The sequence below is a fragment of the Pagrus pagrus genome (assembly GCF_965226575.1).
Source record: "Pagrus pagrus genome assembly, chromosome: 13".
Taxonomy (NCBI): domain Eukaryota; kingdom Metazoa; phylum Chordata; class Actinopteri; order Spariformes; family Sparidae; genus Pagrus; species Pagrus pagrus.
The window spans coordinates 26,394,498-26,413,570 of NC_140197.1; the positions used below are offsets into that span (position 1 = coordinate 26,394,498).

Below are 19,073 nucleotides of genomic sequence, written 5' to 3' on the forward strand. Positions count from 1 at the left end.
ACCTCTAGAGTCCTGAGGGAGAAAATAAAAGGAAGAAAAAAAACTAGCAATGAGTCATCAGAGGCAACAAATAAAGCAGTTAAGTTTAGAGCAGGTCAGATCGTTGTGTTTACTTTTCACTAGAGAATGTATTAATTTAAAACACAGAGCTGTGGATATGCATCTGCAGCTGGCCACTGCTCTCAGGGGAAACTGAGCCAGGACAGGATGAGTTTAAGTGTGGACTCATGCTTCATGCTGGGATCTGCTAGGAGAGCGGAAGTGAAGAGGTGGAACATCTGGACTTCATTTGTGTGCTGAGCGCGTAAAGGGTCCAGAAATAGTCTTAAAAAGTATTTTCCATATTAATTGCTGCTTCTTTTGCTATTTCGATACTGAACCTCGAGACTCTTTATGGGCATATGACGTTTCCATACACCCTCTCTCTCTCTCTCTCTCTCTCTCTCTCGTGTGTGTGGGTGTGTGTTTGTGTGTGTGTGTGTGTGTGCGTTTGACCGCGTATTGTGCGCGCGCCTCCCTTACGCTCCACAGGCCCGTGGAGCTGTTGTTTTCAGAGAGCAGGGGGACAATCAGACGGTCTGCTGGATCAGAGCGACAAAAGAGAAAGTGCGGTCGCTGTTTTGTTTTTTGTGAAGAAGTCTTCATCGCTCCTCATTTTATTGGAAATCTCCGCGCTTTCTGGTGATCGTTGTTCAGTTTCCGCGGTGGCGCACAGACCCGGTATGGATCTACCAGTGACCAGACAAGACACGCCGTCTAGTCCTCCGCCAAAGTTTTGATTGTCATCGCTGCCTCTCGACCCCCGGAGCACCAGGGAAGAGCTGAACTTTTAACGCAGCCTTTTGTGGCGGACTGGTGGCCACATGTGAGGACATTTTGGAGACAAATATTTGTCGGAGCGTCTTCTCGCTGCTCTCCACTCATTCTCTCATGGGGTAAGCAGTGGCACCTTCTCAAAAATACTGTGTAGTCTGACAGTCTGCATGTGCTGCAGCAACCTAACAAAAGAGCCTGATGCTTCTCTCCTCTGCTGTAGGCTACAGCGCTGCGCCCAAACAGTTTTCACATTATTAGTTCACTTCTTGAGTTTTAAAAATGAAGAAAAAAAAAAAATCTTCCACGCGTAAACTCTTCTCTTCATTACGTCAGTGATCACTCATTCGTGTTAATGATGAACTGAAAGTCGCCACTGACGATAACATGTTGTAACATTGACTCATGACAGCAGTGACACCACCTCTGCACTTTTGCTCCCCCAGCACGAACTCCGTTGCAGCCCGCAGCCTCGGTGAATATTTGGAGACCGTGTGACAGCTGCGTTTGTGTGTTTAATGAATAACATAGTGTGGTGTTAGATATTAACACGCAGGGCTTCAGCTGTCGATCATACAGGGGGGTGGGGGGGTCAGTGCGGTGTCCTGCATCATACTGTCTGTATATCTGTTGTTGGAGGCTGAGATGAGCTGCGTGCACCCCGGGCGCGTCCTCTTCAGGGGCCTCCACACACACATTAACACACACAGCTCCTCGGAGCCGTTGCGCGGCCTGCTGTGCCCCCCCCCCCCCCTTCTTCTCCCGCTCTGACCCCTCCGATGTTGTTGAGGCTTGTTCATCCGTCACTCTAAAGAAGGCATTGTATTGAAAGGATGTATTAATAAGACAAAAGCCCCCATTATCCCCATATACTGGAGTTAATCTCATGGGGTTGGTGATGTGCTGCCCAGAGGAAGCAGCGCAGAGCTTTAACGAGCAAAGTCTCTACAGAGTACAGTTTGTTGTTGTCACACATGAAAATGAGTAGAAGTTTCATTATGTACACGTGGTTTTTAAGTGTAAACTGGTGGTTTTGGATTTGCTATCTTTCCCTATCACTAATGCAAGGCTGTATTGGCCAAACAGCGGTGTTGTTTCTTTGTGTTTAACAGACTAAACCCTGCAGAGGGGGATACATAGGTGTCAGCAGTCAAGTCTTGAGGCATCCTGTTGTGGGAGAATCCTCAAATCTCCGTGAGATAAGATGATAAGGTGGAGGAGCTAATGTTTATTGCCCAGATAAAAGCCCCCATCCATCATCCTCCATCCTGTGGTTGGTCTGTGCTCATTAGCAGGCTGTCTGAAACTGCAGATGCTTATGGCAGCACTATCTCAGGGCCCAGCTGAGGTTTTAGGGCGAGAAACCTCAGCTCGAATGCACGCGTTTGCTGCAAAGCCTGTTGTTGAATTAAGCAAACGTCTTACTGTGATAACATCAGGAGTAGGGGGTAAAGAGGAAGCACGCTCAGCAGCATTAGAGGACTATCAAGTGTTGAAGGCCCTGTCAGCAGGTTCATTGACGCTGGTGTTGTGCAAGAGCAGCTTGGTTTGTTTGGACTCAGGTCTCAGGTTCTTCTCCCAGCATGCCTTGGACTGGCTGAAGACGCGGGCATGATACAGCCGGCCGGCCGTCTGCGTTTGGCCCATGTGGCCACATGGCTCAGTGCACCAGAACAACACCCGCAAACCCCACCAGCCTGCTCGCAGGCTTCTTCACACCCTTCACCATCCTTGGCCTGGGTGAGAATAACCCCAGGGTGCTGTGAACAACTTATTGGCCAGACACTTCACAGCTCCAGGCGCATGCAGCCTTGCACAGACGTGGAGCACACATGGTATTAGTCTCACCAGTCTGTATGGAGGGACTTTAAAATCTTTTATGTTCGAGCGCAGGCAGACTGGCTCAGTCCCGCAGCCCATGACATCATGAGTTCAGGATCTGTATGTTGCTGACCCAGCTCACTGTGCTCCCTGCTTTCCTCCACAAGACGACTGCTGTAATTGGACCCTTCTCAATGGGGACTGCCGGGGATAGCGTGAGAAATGAAGACAAATAGATGAGTTGAATAAATAAATAGATGTATAAGTGCATGGCTGGATAAATAAATTAATGGTAATTCAGCGGTGGGAACTGGATTTGCGGGACTTTTTTTTAATGGAGCAGGTCACTAGGGGGTTGAAGGAGGGGATGGGCGGTGGGTGGGTGTTGTCGGTCCCTGACGTACGCTCGGGTTTCAGCTCAGGCCTGAGAGCGCTCTGCTTTTAGGAAACGGCGAGAAGGCTTTTCCTTTGGGAGAGTGACTTCTCTTTTGTTGTCTACACTCATCACTTTATTCAGCCAGATTGGGCGGGTGACAACAATGAAAGATCAGAGGAGTGACCTGCCAGAGGCACCCTGGCTTCTACCTGGTTAAATAAAACCAGTCGGAGGTCAAGACGTAACTTTCAAAAGAGAAGAGGAACCGCGATAGATCATAGGAGACAGTGCATGTGCTTACACATTGCTCGTCTCGGTGATATTAATAGTGTTCTGCAGACAGTGCGCTGGGTTCCACGGGCTCCGAGTTCTAGCTGGTACTCCTTATGTGCCTGAAAAACACTTTCCTTGGGTGTGGCAGCTGGAGCAAAATAAACGCCTTCTGTTCGCAGGCTGCCGAAGCGCAAGTCACAACACACAGCTGACAGCATGTAGCTTTATGATTCACAGCCAAGAGCTGGGAGTGTCTGAGATCTGAGAAATGAATATGGCGTCCACTGCTTTTTTACCTATTTTATAAACAGAACTGAGAATATGATGTCAGTTAGGATTGTGTTCGCTCTTTGTTGGCAGGTAGAGGAATGCACACGCACACTTACTCGCTCTATCTGTCTCTCCTTTTCTAAACAACCTCTCCGAGTTGCGAGAAGATGCTGTCAGTGCTGTTCTGATTATTAAATAAACATTTACATAAGCTGATATTTGCTGGAGAAAAAATGGCTATTTTAGGAAGTCGTTTTAACCAACGAAAGACTCCATTAGCTTTAAAGTCTCCTGTTACATTCCTTTTCCACTTGAGGGACTTAGACAAACTGTAAGACCCCCCATGACCAGGCGCTGATGCTTGTAGCAGCATGCCAGGATTTCCTGACGCTTTCAGTGATTGGGATAAGTCTGTTCTTCTTCTGTCACGTTTCAAGCTTGGACCAGCCCTCGTTTCACAACGCTGCCAGTTGGAAATAATGCAGCAAATGGTTTTTAGTGCGCTGACAGGCATTTTTTTATGCCTTAGCGTTGCTCCGCTGACAGGAACATCACACATCTTTCAGAGACAATGACAAGTAGATTGAATGCAAGGTTTCTGGTTACTGCTGTGGCTTTGGGTGAGATCAGCAGCACTTTGCATGCTCCTTTTAGACTATACAGTGTGATTTATGAACTGGAGGGGAACAGCCTCGCACTGTCAGTTGTAGCTTAATCAGTGTGGTCATGTCGTGGTTTCCTGATTTCTGGTCATTCTCAGTGCTAACTCTTGAGCGATCTTAGGACAGGTACACATGAAGATGCTGTGGTTTTGGAGACCTCCTCCTCCTCCTCCTCTCTCTTCTTCTCTCTTGGAAGCCTTTGTTATCCAGTCAGCTTTGTTTGTGCAGCTGGAAAACTCCACAGGATTACTTCACGCCAACCCCACCTCCCCAGATCCAGAAGTATGCTGGAGACAGTTTTCTTGGATTTTGAATTGCCTCCATGCAGCCAGTTGAGAGTCTGTCGAAGCCGTTCATTTTGTTTGGAAATGAATGTTAACTTGGTCTCTCCTCCTAATGAGCCCTTTCTGACTTTAAAAATACGGCGAAATAGCCAACTGTGACGGTCTGTTTTGTTAGAAAGAGCTATTAAGATTGTTTATCCTGTAAAGGCCTCAGCTTCAGTCTTTCCAGGCTGTAAGACATGCAGGAATTAACCTCCAGCCAAACACAAGCTGGGTCATGACAGAGGCCAGACTGCTCCATTGCAGTGGACAGATTGTGTGGAAGTGGATTCTGCTTACTTCAAATTAAAGTGACAACCGCTCAAATGACCGCCTTGGTCAATGTCAAGTAGCTGTTGTCTTATATCTTCTGAAAATCTAACCCACAGAAACACTCACTTTCTGACCTGTTTGTTACAAAATATCCTTTTGCAAGTCGCTCTACTCAAACCTTGCTTAAGGCTCACTGAAGCAGCATAAAAAGAGAAGTTGTTTAAAGTGGGGCCTTTTCTTTTGTAAAAGTGTTCATGTTGCCAGGAGGTAAAACAGACATAGTATCCGTCCAAAATGTAAAACACCCTTGGGTCTCTTTACATGCACACATACATTTCTCTTTTAAAAGCAGGTTGTAACTGTACTGGCCCTGCACATATTTCTCACAGTTTAAAATACAGTTTCCTCATGCCAGAAAGGAGTTGAGAGGAGTTTTTCAATAAATAAATTTGCTCTCCAAAGCAAGAAATACTCAAATTGTATAAAATACCGAGAAAGAACTGTAGACTGTGTGGACACAACAATGTTCCCTCTCCAGGCAACCATGTTTTTCTCCAACAACAGTGTGTGTTTAATGGTTCTCTTTTTGCCAGAGGAGTCTGGAGTTGTTTTCCTATGCAGGACCATGAGGAGAGATGGAGGGCCTCCATCAATTCATCATCTTATCAGTGGCCAGAAGAAATCAGGGCGGCTTTGTGCCCCTGTGTGTCAGCCTGTGTAGATAGTATCGTTCTCCACTGTGCAGTGCTTTGTCGCCAGCACCTCGCCTACTCTCCTCCACTGTGTCTTCTGATTTTGACTGTCTGTGATGATGTTCACACTACCAACCTACACAACTGCACGGATATAGTATGTTGTAATGTCTCGTGTTCACTGGCATGCCATGCACCAAACAATCGCAAGCTCTCTCACGGCAACTTCACACTTTCCCAACGACGCAACAGAACCTGAGAAGGGGTGGAGTTCAAGTTCTGGCAACAGAGTAGAATAGGAGCAGGCAGCCAGGACAAAAGAGACCTAAAAGAGGGTTCAAAGCCATTCATTAGAGGAGACCTCATTATAAAGACAAGAACATGGGAAGGTGTGAGAGGTGCAGAGTGGTTGAAACTTGAATCAAGCATTCAGATCTGAGGTTTCTGATAAAGGCAAGCTAGATCTGATCTAACTTCCTTGTGCAGCAAAACAGCCAGCATGCACGTGTCCTGTGTCTGCATTAACAACACCATGTCACCATGTGGTTAACACTAGCCTTCTGATACACAAACAAACCTGACATATTCATAGGGGAGCAATTTTAACACGATTACCGCTGTTCCATGTGAGGTGTGAATGCTGAGGAAAGATTACTTTTTCAAGCTGAGCAAATCTCCGTTTGCACATGCATGTTGTAGAAACAATGGCAAGTAAAACCGATACTATTCATCAGCAAATCAACATGAAACATCTCACATTCAGCACTGACGGAAGGATTTAAGTGGCATACGCAGTTCTGAGAAGGTAGTTTCTGGGTGCAGAGTTTCCTGAATTGAGAGCTGATTGCACAGTATGTGCAGTAATGAAGTCTTTAATAGGGGACTATAAGAACATGTCTGCCCCAGATGTGTGCTAAATAAATCCATCTTGATGTGCATTTAATCACCTCTTTGTGGCCTTGTCTTTTGATGTCTGCGGTGAAGTTTAAAATATACGAGGGGAGGAGGGGGCCGTTAGAGTGAGAATGTTGGCTCTCCAAATCAGGGAGCAGCATGAAAGGAAAATATGCAAAATAGCATGATATTTAAAAGAATGAATAAATTGGAAGATAGTGACTTAAGTTGACAGGAATGGTTCGAGGGTGAAGGTATTACAGTAATTGCCTCTGAGGCGCCACCCTTGGAGATCCCCCACCCCCCATTGGGGCAGACTGGGGGGGGGTAGGGTGTCTGCCGGTCATGCGGGTTATGGCTCCTGAGGCTCTATGATGCCCTTCTTTACGCAGCTCTTTGTCTCCAGCTCCTCTCACTGCCACTCTAAGAGCAACAGCACATGAACAGCTGCTATAAATAAAGCTTGCAAAGTGGCAGAGATGAACTAACTGAGGAGAGGAACAGAAAACAAGACAAGTCACTGTGAAACAGAGAGAGAAAAAAAACAAAGCTTTTTGTTCCTGACTGAACTGTGTTGACAGACCGGACCCCTCAGAAGAGGCTGTACCCAAACTGTCAAACTGTTTGACGAGCGAAAGGGCAATCCCTAATTAAATGATGAAACCCCATGTATTGAGGACACACACTCCCCTTATATCTAGCAGCTTATAGAGCGTTTTAATGAAGCATGATTATGTTAGCATAATAACGGACAAAGAGAGAAGTCGGTTTGTTTTTGGAGCTAAAATTAAACCTCAAACGTGGAGTGAAAATCAAGAGGAAACCGTTTAATCTGTTGGTAAAAAGGAACTGTTTTGTTCTTTCATCATGCAGGTATCGTGACACCGATGCAAATTAGTGACGAATGCTTCTGTATTTCTTTTATTCACAAACAAGGATGTGATTTGTGTACGCCTGCGACACTGTTTGGCAAGTAACAGACATTTCTTTGCCAGGATTTCTTCTGTTTTTTTCTTGTTCCTCTCTAAGATAGAAACTGAGAGATATTGCAGACCTCCATCTCATATCTCTGTCTGCTCTGCTCTCGACCGTGCAAGAGACAGTGCGGCACTGAAACACTCTGCTTTCTTGTTTGCTTGCTTATTTCCCCCTAATTCCCCTTGTTTTCGTTTGACTGGTGATTTCATGGGCCGCTGGCGTTTCAGAACAACAGATCCTGTCAACTCATTTGCAGCGTATGTGTCAAGAGTTTCAGTTTTACTACCTTGATCGCCGGTGTTTGAGAAATATCTGTAAACATCTGTAAATATCTAGTCAAATAAATAAGAAAAAACACGAGTGATTTCATGTTTAGCTCTCTTAGCTTCTATATTGACTGTTGATTTGCTAAAGAGACCTTTTCGCAATCTACTGAAGTGGGGTGTGAATGTGGAGTAGTAGGTGGAGTCCTGTGATCTTGAAGTAAATCTATTTCTATTTTGGGTACCAGAACTGTTGCTTTGTACAACAGTAGGAAGCAGGGCTGCACAGTTAATTGAGATATTATCGGAATCGCAATGTGGTGAGCAGAGAAGTTTTAATTGTTTGATGAAGGTATGATTTCTGGCAAACAGCATTATAATGAGGTACTGTAGTGTTGCAGAGCTTTATACATATTTGTTTAGTATAGACCCAAATGAAAGTCACACCACCATGATTTCAATCGTTTGTTAAGTGCAAATGGAAATGTTGATGCAATGATCACTCCCACTCATGGTATATCATATCACAATCACAATAACTGTCACAATGATTTTTTTTCCCCATATCCTGCAGGCCTAGTAGAAAGCTGAGGTGGCTGATGCTTTGGGGCTTACTTTGACCTTATCTTCATGTCAGCTGTGCATCAGCTGAGCATCAGTTTTATCAGCGAGCTTGTCTGCTGCGTGTCTTGTAACAGAGACAACCGCAACAGCTTAAGATAAGCTCAGGCAGTCATAACTGTTGTGCATTTATTTTGACCTTATAGGAGAGGCGGCTAAATAAGAGTCACTGTGCATGACTGTTCAGTCTGTGCCGCGATGAAGGTCGTTTGAACAGTAGCAACATGGATCCTCTTCATTCCAGTCACAGTGATACTGGAAACATTAACGCTTTTTCCTGGCAATTGACTGTGAAAAATCAATAGTGTTGCGGAGCTGATGTGAAAAGCTTTTACTCACCCTGGGGCTCAGTGGCGGATAGAGCAGCAGACTGAAGCTGCAGCCACCTGCCAGTGTTAGATACGGTCGTTCCCTGTGTTTTCTGTGGTTGCACAGCATGACTGCATGGAGTTGCTTAATGCAATAAAAGCCTGCCTTTTCGGGCCCATGTGTGCAGTGGCTTGTGACGGCTTAAAGGAGCACTGAGCAGTCACTGTAAAGATGTATAATACGTCAGCACTGATAAAGTTTAAGCAATGGAAAAACGTAGAACAAGACTGTGGGTGTTTTTTCAGTAGGCAATCTTTCGGTTTAGTCATTTCCTTTAGAATTGAAGATCCTGTGGTAGCAGTGGTGAAACTTTGTGGTGGTAATAGTTGTGTTTTCTCCTGTGTCTGACATGTCAACACTTGACTGGGGAAATCTTCTGACTGTACTGCTGTACTTGGGACATGGAATTTTCCTCAGAGGAACCGCAGCTCTGCTGTGCCTACTGTTTGTTCTTTAAGGTCACATTTACACCTTTTATATTACGTCTACTGAAATACCCCCAAAACCTTTGTTTGTGATTACATCCTGTTTGAGCTCAGAGGTTTTACCTTGAAACATAATTTTTGCGGTTCAGCTCCTTCCGTGCAACACACACACCTCCTAGTGCGACAAACACACAGCTGATTATTCCATGAAATGCTTTTATATCTCTCTCATATGAGTGCTGGTTATTATAGTTGCACCACCGTAAGACTGTCCTTTGGTTTGTAGGTCAGTCAGAGCAGCAGAAGGGAGAAGAAAGGTGCAGACCAATTCCACTTACAGTTATAGCAAGGCACTCTTAGGGCCCTGACACACCCAATGTCTGGGCCGTTGTTGAGTGTCCGTGGCTCTAGTTTTTGCGGTGTGTTCTGTACTGTTGTTACTAGTCCGCTCTTGTCGGCGGCTTTTCAGTCGACTGAATAAGTGGAATCGGCGGCGAGCCCTTCAGTGAGAGGAACCATTCTGATCAGCTGTTCAGCTAAGCGAATCAGTGTATGAAAAGAGACAGAAAAAGAAAGGTAAAGCCCTTGAGCCTGTCTTCCGTATTTTTTTCGCCAGTGCCATCTGCAACTTTTTATTAGACATATTCTCAATTAGAAATGGCTGTATTCAAGAGAGTGGTGTGAAGACTTATGTCCTCTCACGCAGGCGCAAAATGTATGAGCTAGTTGGCTGTAGTGTTTGTCGTGTGTTGAGTTGCAGCTAAGAGACAAAGGCAAGGTAAGGCAACCCAACAGTCAGCTTTCATTGTGGTGGGGTGTAGTTCTTCGTTCTTGATTTGCCGTGTCTGGACCCCGAGAGATAGGCTACACACTAATATCAGCATTAAAGGCTGTGTAACTGAACAGGAAAGAACAAATCACAGCAGCAGATCCTCTCCATGTGTCCATGATGGATTACCTTGTGACGGTTCTTAAAAATGAGAGGAGATTAAGTCTGTACCAGAAGAAAAGCCTGCTGTCTCGCCAAGAGCGCAGGAAGTCATTAAATCTCCTTAAAATGGAAAATATACATGATTCACTTTTTCATATCGTTGTCCTAACAAAGACGACATTTCTGCTAGAGGCTAATGCTGCTGGCATTTTAGAGCAGATTCTGAGAAACACTTGACCCAGCTGTGAAAAAAGTGGCTGTATATTGGTGCCATGTTGTCACCTCAGCGGCCTGTGAACCAAAGTGTGAAAAGCAGATGGAGAAAGATGTGTTACAGGATGTTTCAGACCATGCACTGCTCAACGGTGAAATGTGCTGAGTAATTCTTTGAGGTACACAAACAGTATACATGACTAGATGCAAACAAGATAGCCTGCAAATGTAAACCGTCCAAACACGAGGCTAGTTGCTGCTCTTATCTAGGCTGAAGTGTTTATGGGAGATTGTACATGTGTGTGAAAGTGTGCGCTCAAATGTGGGCATGCATGCTGTGCCACAGTTAGGAGCTCCGTTTTTGTTTGGAGCTTTCTTTCCCCTGGAGAAAGTGGAGGCAGGTTTAAATGGGGTGTTACAGGTAGCAGGTGGTGTAATGGGGCGGCGTTGCCTTGGTTTTTGGTGAGCAGACGCTCTGCTAATTGGGGCTTATCAGGTTTTTCAAGGAAAAACACCTGAGGCTTTTGTGCTGCCGTCAGTCCCATGATGGAGAGGGGGGGACTCTGCCTCTTGTTAGGATTAGGAGACAACAAGAATCAGCTTTCAAGAACAACCATCATAGTTTGGATGCTAGAAAAAAAAAAGCATGCTCAAGTCTGAAGCTGTTTGCAACTGTGGTTCCATGGTTTTCACATGTGTGTGTGATGGTGTGAAAAGTAGGCATTGGTGTAAAAGTTGTAGATACACATTAAACCACAAGTGAATCTCTCCACCATTTCTCAAATGATGAGAAACTGTGTTATAGTTGATGCAGTTTTTTGATAGGATATCCTGTCTCAGGTGTCTGCCTCTTGTTCGACTTCCTTTGTCTCTTAAACATTCGTTTCTACTCTCCTCTCCTGTCCTCATTTGTTTCTTTCATCACCTTTTCTAACCGTTGTCTGCGCTTCGCTGTGAAATCCAGACAGGATATTATGTTATTTGTCTTTCTGTAAGCTCTCTATACCATCGCCTACATCAGCCTGAGGGACTTTGACATTTGTTTATTAAACCATGGAAACTTCCATCGTCTCTGTCATCATGAAATCCCCCAATAAAAGTATTTTTAATACATGTATTTCCAAAATCTAAATATTTAATGTATAAGCATTACTTTTAGAACAAATTAATACAACTATAGTGTATGCATATAATGTTAAAATCGTTATGGAAAAACTCAACTCAACTCAGACCAATTTAAGTTGTTCTTGAATATGTTGTCCCAAAGTGAAGCTTTTTAGATTACCCTTAGACCTACCCTAAAATACTAATTAGTTCTTAGAGTACTACGTATACGTTAAGTATTTTATAAACACTTTACTAGTAATATTGTACATGATATTACTTTCTACTTACACTCTCCTGTTGATATACCAAAGGAAAGTTTATTATGTGTGTGCCGCTGTTGCTATCCCATTGTGTTAGTTAGGAAAGGACTCATCAGGCCACGTGGCGGAACAACATTTTTGACAATGTGTTGTGTCTGTTGTGGAAGAGTGACAGTGATGTCTGGGTCGAACACAGGGCACAGCCTTGACGCCGGGTCGTGGGGAGGGAGGCGTTACACAGCAGGAAGCCTGGACTCCTGTCGACCAATCACCGTGGAAACATCTGAATGGCACACGGCAGGTAGAGGGGGCAGGGCTGCGGCGAGACAGTGCTGTCGGCAAACCAGCCCGTCAGGTTTCCCACACAGTGAAATCCCTTGATGACAGACGCCAAGGACTGCAGGTGACAGTAGGACCTTGAGCTGTGTACACAACACATGAGAGAACTATCCAGGGAAAACCTGGCAGAGCTGAGCGACGAGCAAAGATGAAGCAAAGCAAAAGCAGCATGCTTTTTCTCTTAGCAGACAGGAGAGGTACAGAGTTGGACTGTCTGCTTACTTCTCCAATAATAAAATCATTATAGGCTGCAGTAATGTAACGTAATGTAATTACAGTGGTGCAGCTGGCACATGTGCTCAGCCTCAAGCCTCCTATTGGAGTCTATTAATGGAGCTAAAAGGGATGAGGAGGAGACGAGCCATCCTGATATGGTGGTTCTGATAAGAGTGCTCAACTGTAAATAAATTTTTGCTATGATACAGTTGCAGCAGCCAAATGGAAGTGTGCTGTCCTCTTTATTGAGGCTGAAGGGCAATGCTCTCTACACTGAAGGAGACTATTGTTCTTTGTTCCTGCTCAAGGAAACAGCGTGCTGGTTATTACAGGCAGCCAATAGCGGCTGTGTGTCGAAGCTGCACTGCTACCCTACTTTGTCTGTCACAATTGGCCATGTGTGTTAGATTTCATGCGGGGTAAATGTCTGTGTGGTGCAACACGTCACATTGGATGAATCTGTGTGTGTGGACGTCACAGTGATGTCTCAGATTCCTGCCTTTGTGTCCAGATGCCGTTCCACATGCATGCTCTCTCTTCTGGCTTTGTCTCGTTCCCTCTCCATCTTTCAGTCTCTCAGGTTTTGAGTCCAAGCCTGGCAGAACAGAGAGGAGGTTCAGCCCCAGTTTCCACTTGAGAGCTGCTTCTGCAGCCGTTCGGGCTTGTAGCGCAGACGAGCAGTGGGAGCATCAGTGTTCAATTACCTCTGGAGCTGGTCTGCAGAGGGATCCTGTTACTTTTGACAGGTTTAAGACACCAGCTCCACCTCTAATTAGATTTCCAGAGCCTCCAACTTTCCTTTGTTTTGTGCCCTTTAGCTGGAGTCCGTTTATTTTGTTAGGTTTGTTTATAGGTTTCTCCTTGAAAAGACTTCTCTGAGTAACTTGAAGCCACATTATTGGTTCAGAGTTTTGGTTAATTGGTTTGGGTGCGTCGTTATAAAACTTAACACCATATTAGGTCAAAGGTTTTCCACATTGGTTTCATACTTCTAAGCTTTTTTATGTATTCAGTCATTGGATACGTCAGACAATAACGACATATGTCCATAAAGCACCATCAAACAGGATGTCATTGTGTGTGTAGCCTCAGAATAACACACACAATGTGGAAAAACTTTAGTTTAATTACTACTTAAATATATCATATGCAGCATTTCTGCAAAAAAATGTCTAAAAACTACCTGATCTTTGTTGTATATTTTATTGAGTTATGTTCTTACATTATCCTAAATGTTGCCAACAATGTTCAAACCCTTAGAAATCTGTGATTTTATTCAATGAATGACTGAAGACAGCAACTCCCATGATCCCAAGCTACTTATGTCTGTTGTTTTGATTTAGTGACTGCTAGCAACGGAAATTACACACTTGGCCATTAAAATTGCAACATGTCATATTCAAAGGGTTTATGATTTGTTTTTGATGCTAAACAATCAGGTCTTAGTGAGCGTTTTCTCATGTCATCAGTGTAGCTACCCCTTTTCTTCTCCAGTATCTATTTGATTTGCTGTTGACATTTGTGAGCTGGTTGAAAGGGGGCAGGTCAGGATGAAGAAGTCAGGCTGAAGCTATTCTGAAGTTTCAAGAGGTAGCTCACTGGAGTGGAATGGTTCGCTCCCCACAACAATGCCGTGTGTTGACAGCCGAGTGCTCGGACAGGGTTAGTGGAATGTCCCCATCAGACAGTGAGAGCAGCCCTTTGTCTGCGCACCAGCACTCTGCCTCACAGACTATTTATTCTTCTACCTGAAGATGATTCCTGCACAGGTTCACCATCCAAAACATGGAAAGATCATTATAAAAATGTCCTACTGGATTATTACTTTACATTCCTTTTAGACCGCAACAAGCTGCAACTGTTGCCTGCGTGGGTGTTCAGTTTGGGATGTAACAAATGGACACAGAGAGTGCACTGTGTTCACTCACTACAAGGCCACGCATCTGTGCCATGTGACTGATGCAAACTTTTGAATCTGTTGATCTGCTAGATCACCTCAAGGACATTCGATAATAAGGGGCATCCATTTTAAAGACTCAAAAAACTCAACTCAGTTTTCCAGATTTCTACCTTGTCACGAATATAATGGACCAGGATGGCACTTTCATCCATGAGTAGATGCATGTTTCCTTCTGCGTGGTGTACAGAGAAACTACATGCATGAAACTGCTCACAACTCTGTCTGTGTATTATCTCAAGTAACCCGGTCATTCTTTCTAGATAAACAAATTGCTATTGAGTTCTTCATTTGTAGCCTTCTCATTCCATTATATTAGAGAGAAGGCAGACATCTCTATGGCTGATATCTCCAAAACTTGGCCACTCACACCAAAACAATCTACATGGATAAAAAGCGCGACAAATAACAGGAAAAATGTGTTTTTGATTTTGAGGCTAGCTGCCCCTTTAAATTTGAAAATGTATGTTTGCCTAGTCACAGTTTATTCAATTAACACAATAAGTAACCCAGTTCTTCTCCTCCTTTCTGTGTGTCTGCAGGTGACCCACATTCAACTCCTCAGACGTGACTGTGGGACAGGCAGTCTCCCTCCCAGCCTGGCCCCTCTTCCTGTCCTTTCCTTAAAGGCAATGATTATCAGCTGAGACTCCACTGTGTGAATGAATCTGTGCCGTAAAGCCGCTGTGCTCTGCCACCCTGTCACCATGAAGAGCAGGTATTCCCAGTACTACAATAAGAGCCTGATCCACTCCTACTATGCCTTTGCTAAGAACATGACCACCCAGGATCTGGATATATATATAGAGAAAAAAAAAATCACTCAGCTCACCACTCTCAACATCGTCATCGTGGTGCTCTGCACCATCATCATCCTGGAGAATCTGCTGGTCCTGATTGCTGTCTGCCGCAACAAGAAGTTTCACTCTGCCATGTTCTTCTTTATCGGCAACCTGGCATTCTCGGACTTGCTGGCAGGCTCGGCTTACATAGCCAACATTTTTCTATCAGGGTCAAGGACCTTTGACCTGATGCCTATACAGTGGTTCATCCGGGAGGGTACAGCTTTCATTGCTCTGGCAGCTTCAGTCTTTAGCTTGCTGGCGATAGCTATGGAACGCTATCTAGCTATCACCAAGGTCAAGGTGTATGGCTCCACCAAAACGTGCCGCATGTTTCTTTTAATAGGAGCTTGTTGGGTCACCGCCATCCTGCTCGGAGGACTTCCCATCATCGGCTGGAACTGCATCAACGACCTCAATGAATGTTCAGCTGTTTTGCCTCTCTATGCAAAGAAGTACATCCTCTTTGTCGTGACCATTTTGGGCATCATACTGCTCTCTATTGTCATCCTCTATGTGAAAATCTATTTGATTGTACGCCACAGCCACCAGGAAGCGACCAACACAGCAGCCTATGCCCTTTTGAAAACTGTCACGATCGTACTGGGTGTTTTCATCATGTGCTGGCTGCCAGCTTTTACCATCCTCCTCCTAGATTCATTCTGCGGAATACAATTCTGCCCCATCCTCTACAATGCAGACATATTTTTTGGCTTTGCCACTCTGAACTCAGCGCTTAACCCAGTAATTTACACACTGCGCAGCAAGGACATGAGAAAGGAGTTTCTGCGTGTGTTGTGCTGCTGGGGGGTGCTGCAAAGCGGGCGGCCTTCTGAGCGTTGTCTGGTCCCTCTAAAGAGCTCCAGCTCTCTCGAACACTGCACCCACAAACACGAACACCAGACCACACCCATCATGCAAGACTGTACCACCTGTGTCTGATAGGGCGCAAACACATCAGAGTGCGTGTGGTTGTGTGTATGTGTGTATGAGATCAAGTAAAGCTTGTGATGAGACGGAGAGACATTAAAAAAACAAACAAGCACACCCTGGACTGACCTGCCAGGCACGGCTGAGACACAGCCATCTGCAATGTAAACTTTCTTTCTTGTTACAATCAAAATTGTGTGAATTCACAATCAGCTTTCAATCGATTCACCCATGCAGCAGGTGTAAAAACGCAGATTTCGTAGGTGAGAACTTTCAGAAATGTGAAAAAAGCTTTTTCATGGGTACTCAGTAATTATTATGGAGTTTCATGTACTGTTTATGCTGTCATCTTGTTTTTGTTTCTAAACATGTAAACCCCTATTAAAAGCCAAAAATAGAAACACAACATGCATGATATCATAGTTATGGTGAGTCGTTTTGGCCTTTCAAGAACTGCATCAATGCAAACTTGCAAAGTTGCACTTTGTAGATTACTTCAGAGATTGTTGTCCTTCGTAAGGTTGAACCACATTACTCCCGTTATTGATAGATATGTATATATTAGGCCTACAGACTCATCACTCACTTTTAAAGAGCTGGAGGCAGTGATCAGTCTCACTCAGCACTCCGCTCCACAGAAGCCAAATTACCACTAGTGATCCCTCAACAAAACCAGGGCTATATATTCCCTATATAACCTTGCTTAAACCATTTGATTAACTACAACAAACTTACATAATCTGCATACATTTAATGCATGAAATTCTAACTTATTTGTAAGCGCTGATGTGTATGATATATTCCAGCTCCAGCTTCCATCACTAACACCTCTTCCCCCATCTGTCCTAATAATCTGTCCCTCTTGCTTTCACTGCTGTCTTTTGTATCTTAACAGTTTCCGTCGAGGAAGGCCTAATCAGAAAGCACATTTCCGTCAGTGAACTGGCACTGATGAATCTTACTCGATGACAGCTGTCCAGCAGCTTTGACTAATGGGACCGACGTCCTGACAGTGTTGTAGCAACGCAGCAGCAATGTGCTGTCTCTGTTTGTGCCTTCCTCAAGGGGAAATTAGGCTGAATGTATGTATGAAGTGTTTGGGGCAGGAGCTCCACTGTTGACAGTATTATTGATTATCATTTTGAATTACCAAGTCATTGACGAGCAGAGAGTGGGATGAACAGGTTAGGTCACTCTCACTGTGAAGTCTGAAATAGCACCATGAACAAATATTTCTTATGAACATTCTGGTCTAATTTGCTAGCCATATGTCTTGTGCAACTAAAGATGCACACACGTCTCATCTTTCCAAAGATCCACACCTCCCCTATAAAATAGGAGAAGATCCGGTTTCCAGCACACAGGGGAGATCTGCCCTCTTGGGAGGTCAGCTTCATCCTCATTCTCTGACATCCTACAACGTGTAACTTCCTTCAGCCATAGGAAGTCCTGTTTTTCATTGTCCGGTTCCTGTTGTTCAGGGTTAGACTAACCTTCTTCCTGTAGACACATTTAAAACTCTTCTCTCTCCGTGTTTTTTTAAAAAAAATTGACCTTTACATTTAGATGGCCAAGCAGAAATGGTGAAAAGCACTTTGGCAGCTTCAGTGATGTTTGCTTTCCCCCAGTTATTTTTTTTTTCCAGATGGAGAGGTGTTTAAATCTGTGTACCAATCACTTCATTGTGTTGCCTCACTATGATGACTTTTTTATGATAAAATACATGACTAACTATGTATGTTTGTATGTATGTATGTATGTATGTATCTTTGTACAGTATGTATGATTTGTGTTGTATGAAATGTCTCGTGTGCAATAGCCTTGTGTGTCCAGTAGCACGCTGCCTGTGTTAAATTGGTACAATCTGAAACACTAATGTAGGTACATAAACATTTTGTTAACTGCATTCCTTTTTTTTTTTATAAAATAAATCAAATACTGAAAGAATCCATTTTGTGTGTTCAAGTTTAATTCTGAGCTGAAATTTAATTGCAGTGGTAGATCTCCTGCAGGTCCAGAGACGCCTTCCCATTGTGCCTACATCTGAGAAGTATTCAATATGCTGCATTTAATCCAAACATGCTCTGACAAGGTCAGGAAAACACTAGCTTCAACATGAAAGCATGAAGTTGTACATGCAAATACTGCTTGGCTATTAATCATGGCTCTCTTAGCTAATAAAATTGCTCAGTTGCTTGAAGGCTAAAGCAAGACAGGGCTATGATGGGAAGCTGGGTAGAGGGCAGAGAGGGTGAAAATGGGGTGTGGTGAAGAAGAATGTCTATTTGTAAGATAGTTTGTCTGAGAGAAACATAAAGAAAGGTCCCGGGAGAGGTTTTTGGGTAAGGGGGAGACATGGGGTTGAGGGGAGAGGCTGACTTATAGTGGCCTTGGGAGAGTTGGGCCTGTTTCCTGTCAGACGTCCAGGATTCCTGGGTGGGAACATTGGCTGAATCAGCCCCAGGAGGCTGCACTGCTGGGATGTCTGCCAAGTCTTTCCAGTGCCCTGCAGGATATGACATCAGACTGAGAAACCTGTAGGTGAAGTTGTGTACACAAAAACATTTAAGTCTGCACACAAGACTGAAGTGGGGTTGTCCCTGCAAATAGTTTGCAGCAGTTTACAGTTCATACTGAGAAACAAAACGTGTACAAAAAATCCTTAACGTACTCGTGAATCATTTCCAGTAGATTACGTAAATATAGTACACATACACAACTGCCTACTCCATATATATGTGGCCTAAGATGACTTGTATGAAAAAATGGATCACTGCTCAATAAATGTAGGTCTATAGGTTTAACTTGACAGCCACAAAAAAAACCACAGACTCCTACGTTGTAAAAGAATCCATCTGCAATGACACAGTGCCACCTTGTGGTAAAATTGTCATATAGCAAACAACACTTGAAAGATGTTTTCTCCATGCTCTTTTTTTTAAAAACGGCAAATCTGCCAAATAAAATAGAAGTCGCTCAAATGTATGTCTGGCGTTATATTTACTCATAACAGAGAGAGACGAGGAGAAGCCCAGTCCGGATCGAAAGCATAATCACAAGGTTACATTACAGTAAAACAGGAAATTCTTCCACAGCTTTTACCCTGCACTAATGCAACTACTCAATTATTCACTACAAGCACGGTGTTATCTAATAAATGCGTCCATTCAAAACTATAGATACATACCATCTCAAATCTCAGATTTATTGCTATTATTGCTCATT

The 19,073-nt window shown here is 44.0% G+C and overlaps 1 protein-coding gene across 1 annotated transcript; it reads left to right on the top strand.

Moving 5' to 3' along the window:
* Positions 1–470: 470 nt before the first annotated feature.
* Positions 471–17,797, top strand: s1pr2 (sphingosine-1-phosphate receptor 2). Its single transcript, XM_084371581.1, has 2 exons — positions 471–935; positions 14,619–17,797. Exon 2 carries the CDS (start codon positions 14,739–14,741, stop codon positions 15,858–15,860), a length of 1,122 nt encoding a protein of 373 aa, XP_084227707.1. The 5' UTR covers positions 471–935; positions 14,619–14,738; the 3' UTR covers positions 15,861–17,797.
* The last annotated feature ends 1,276 nt before the right edge of the window (positions 17,798–19,073 follow it).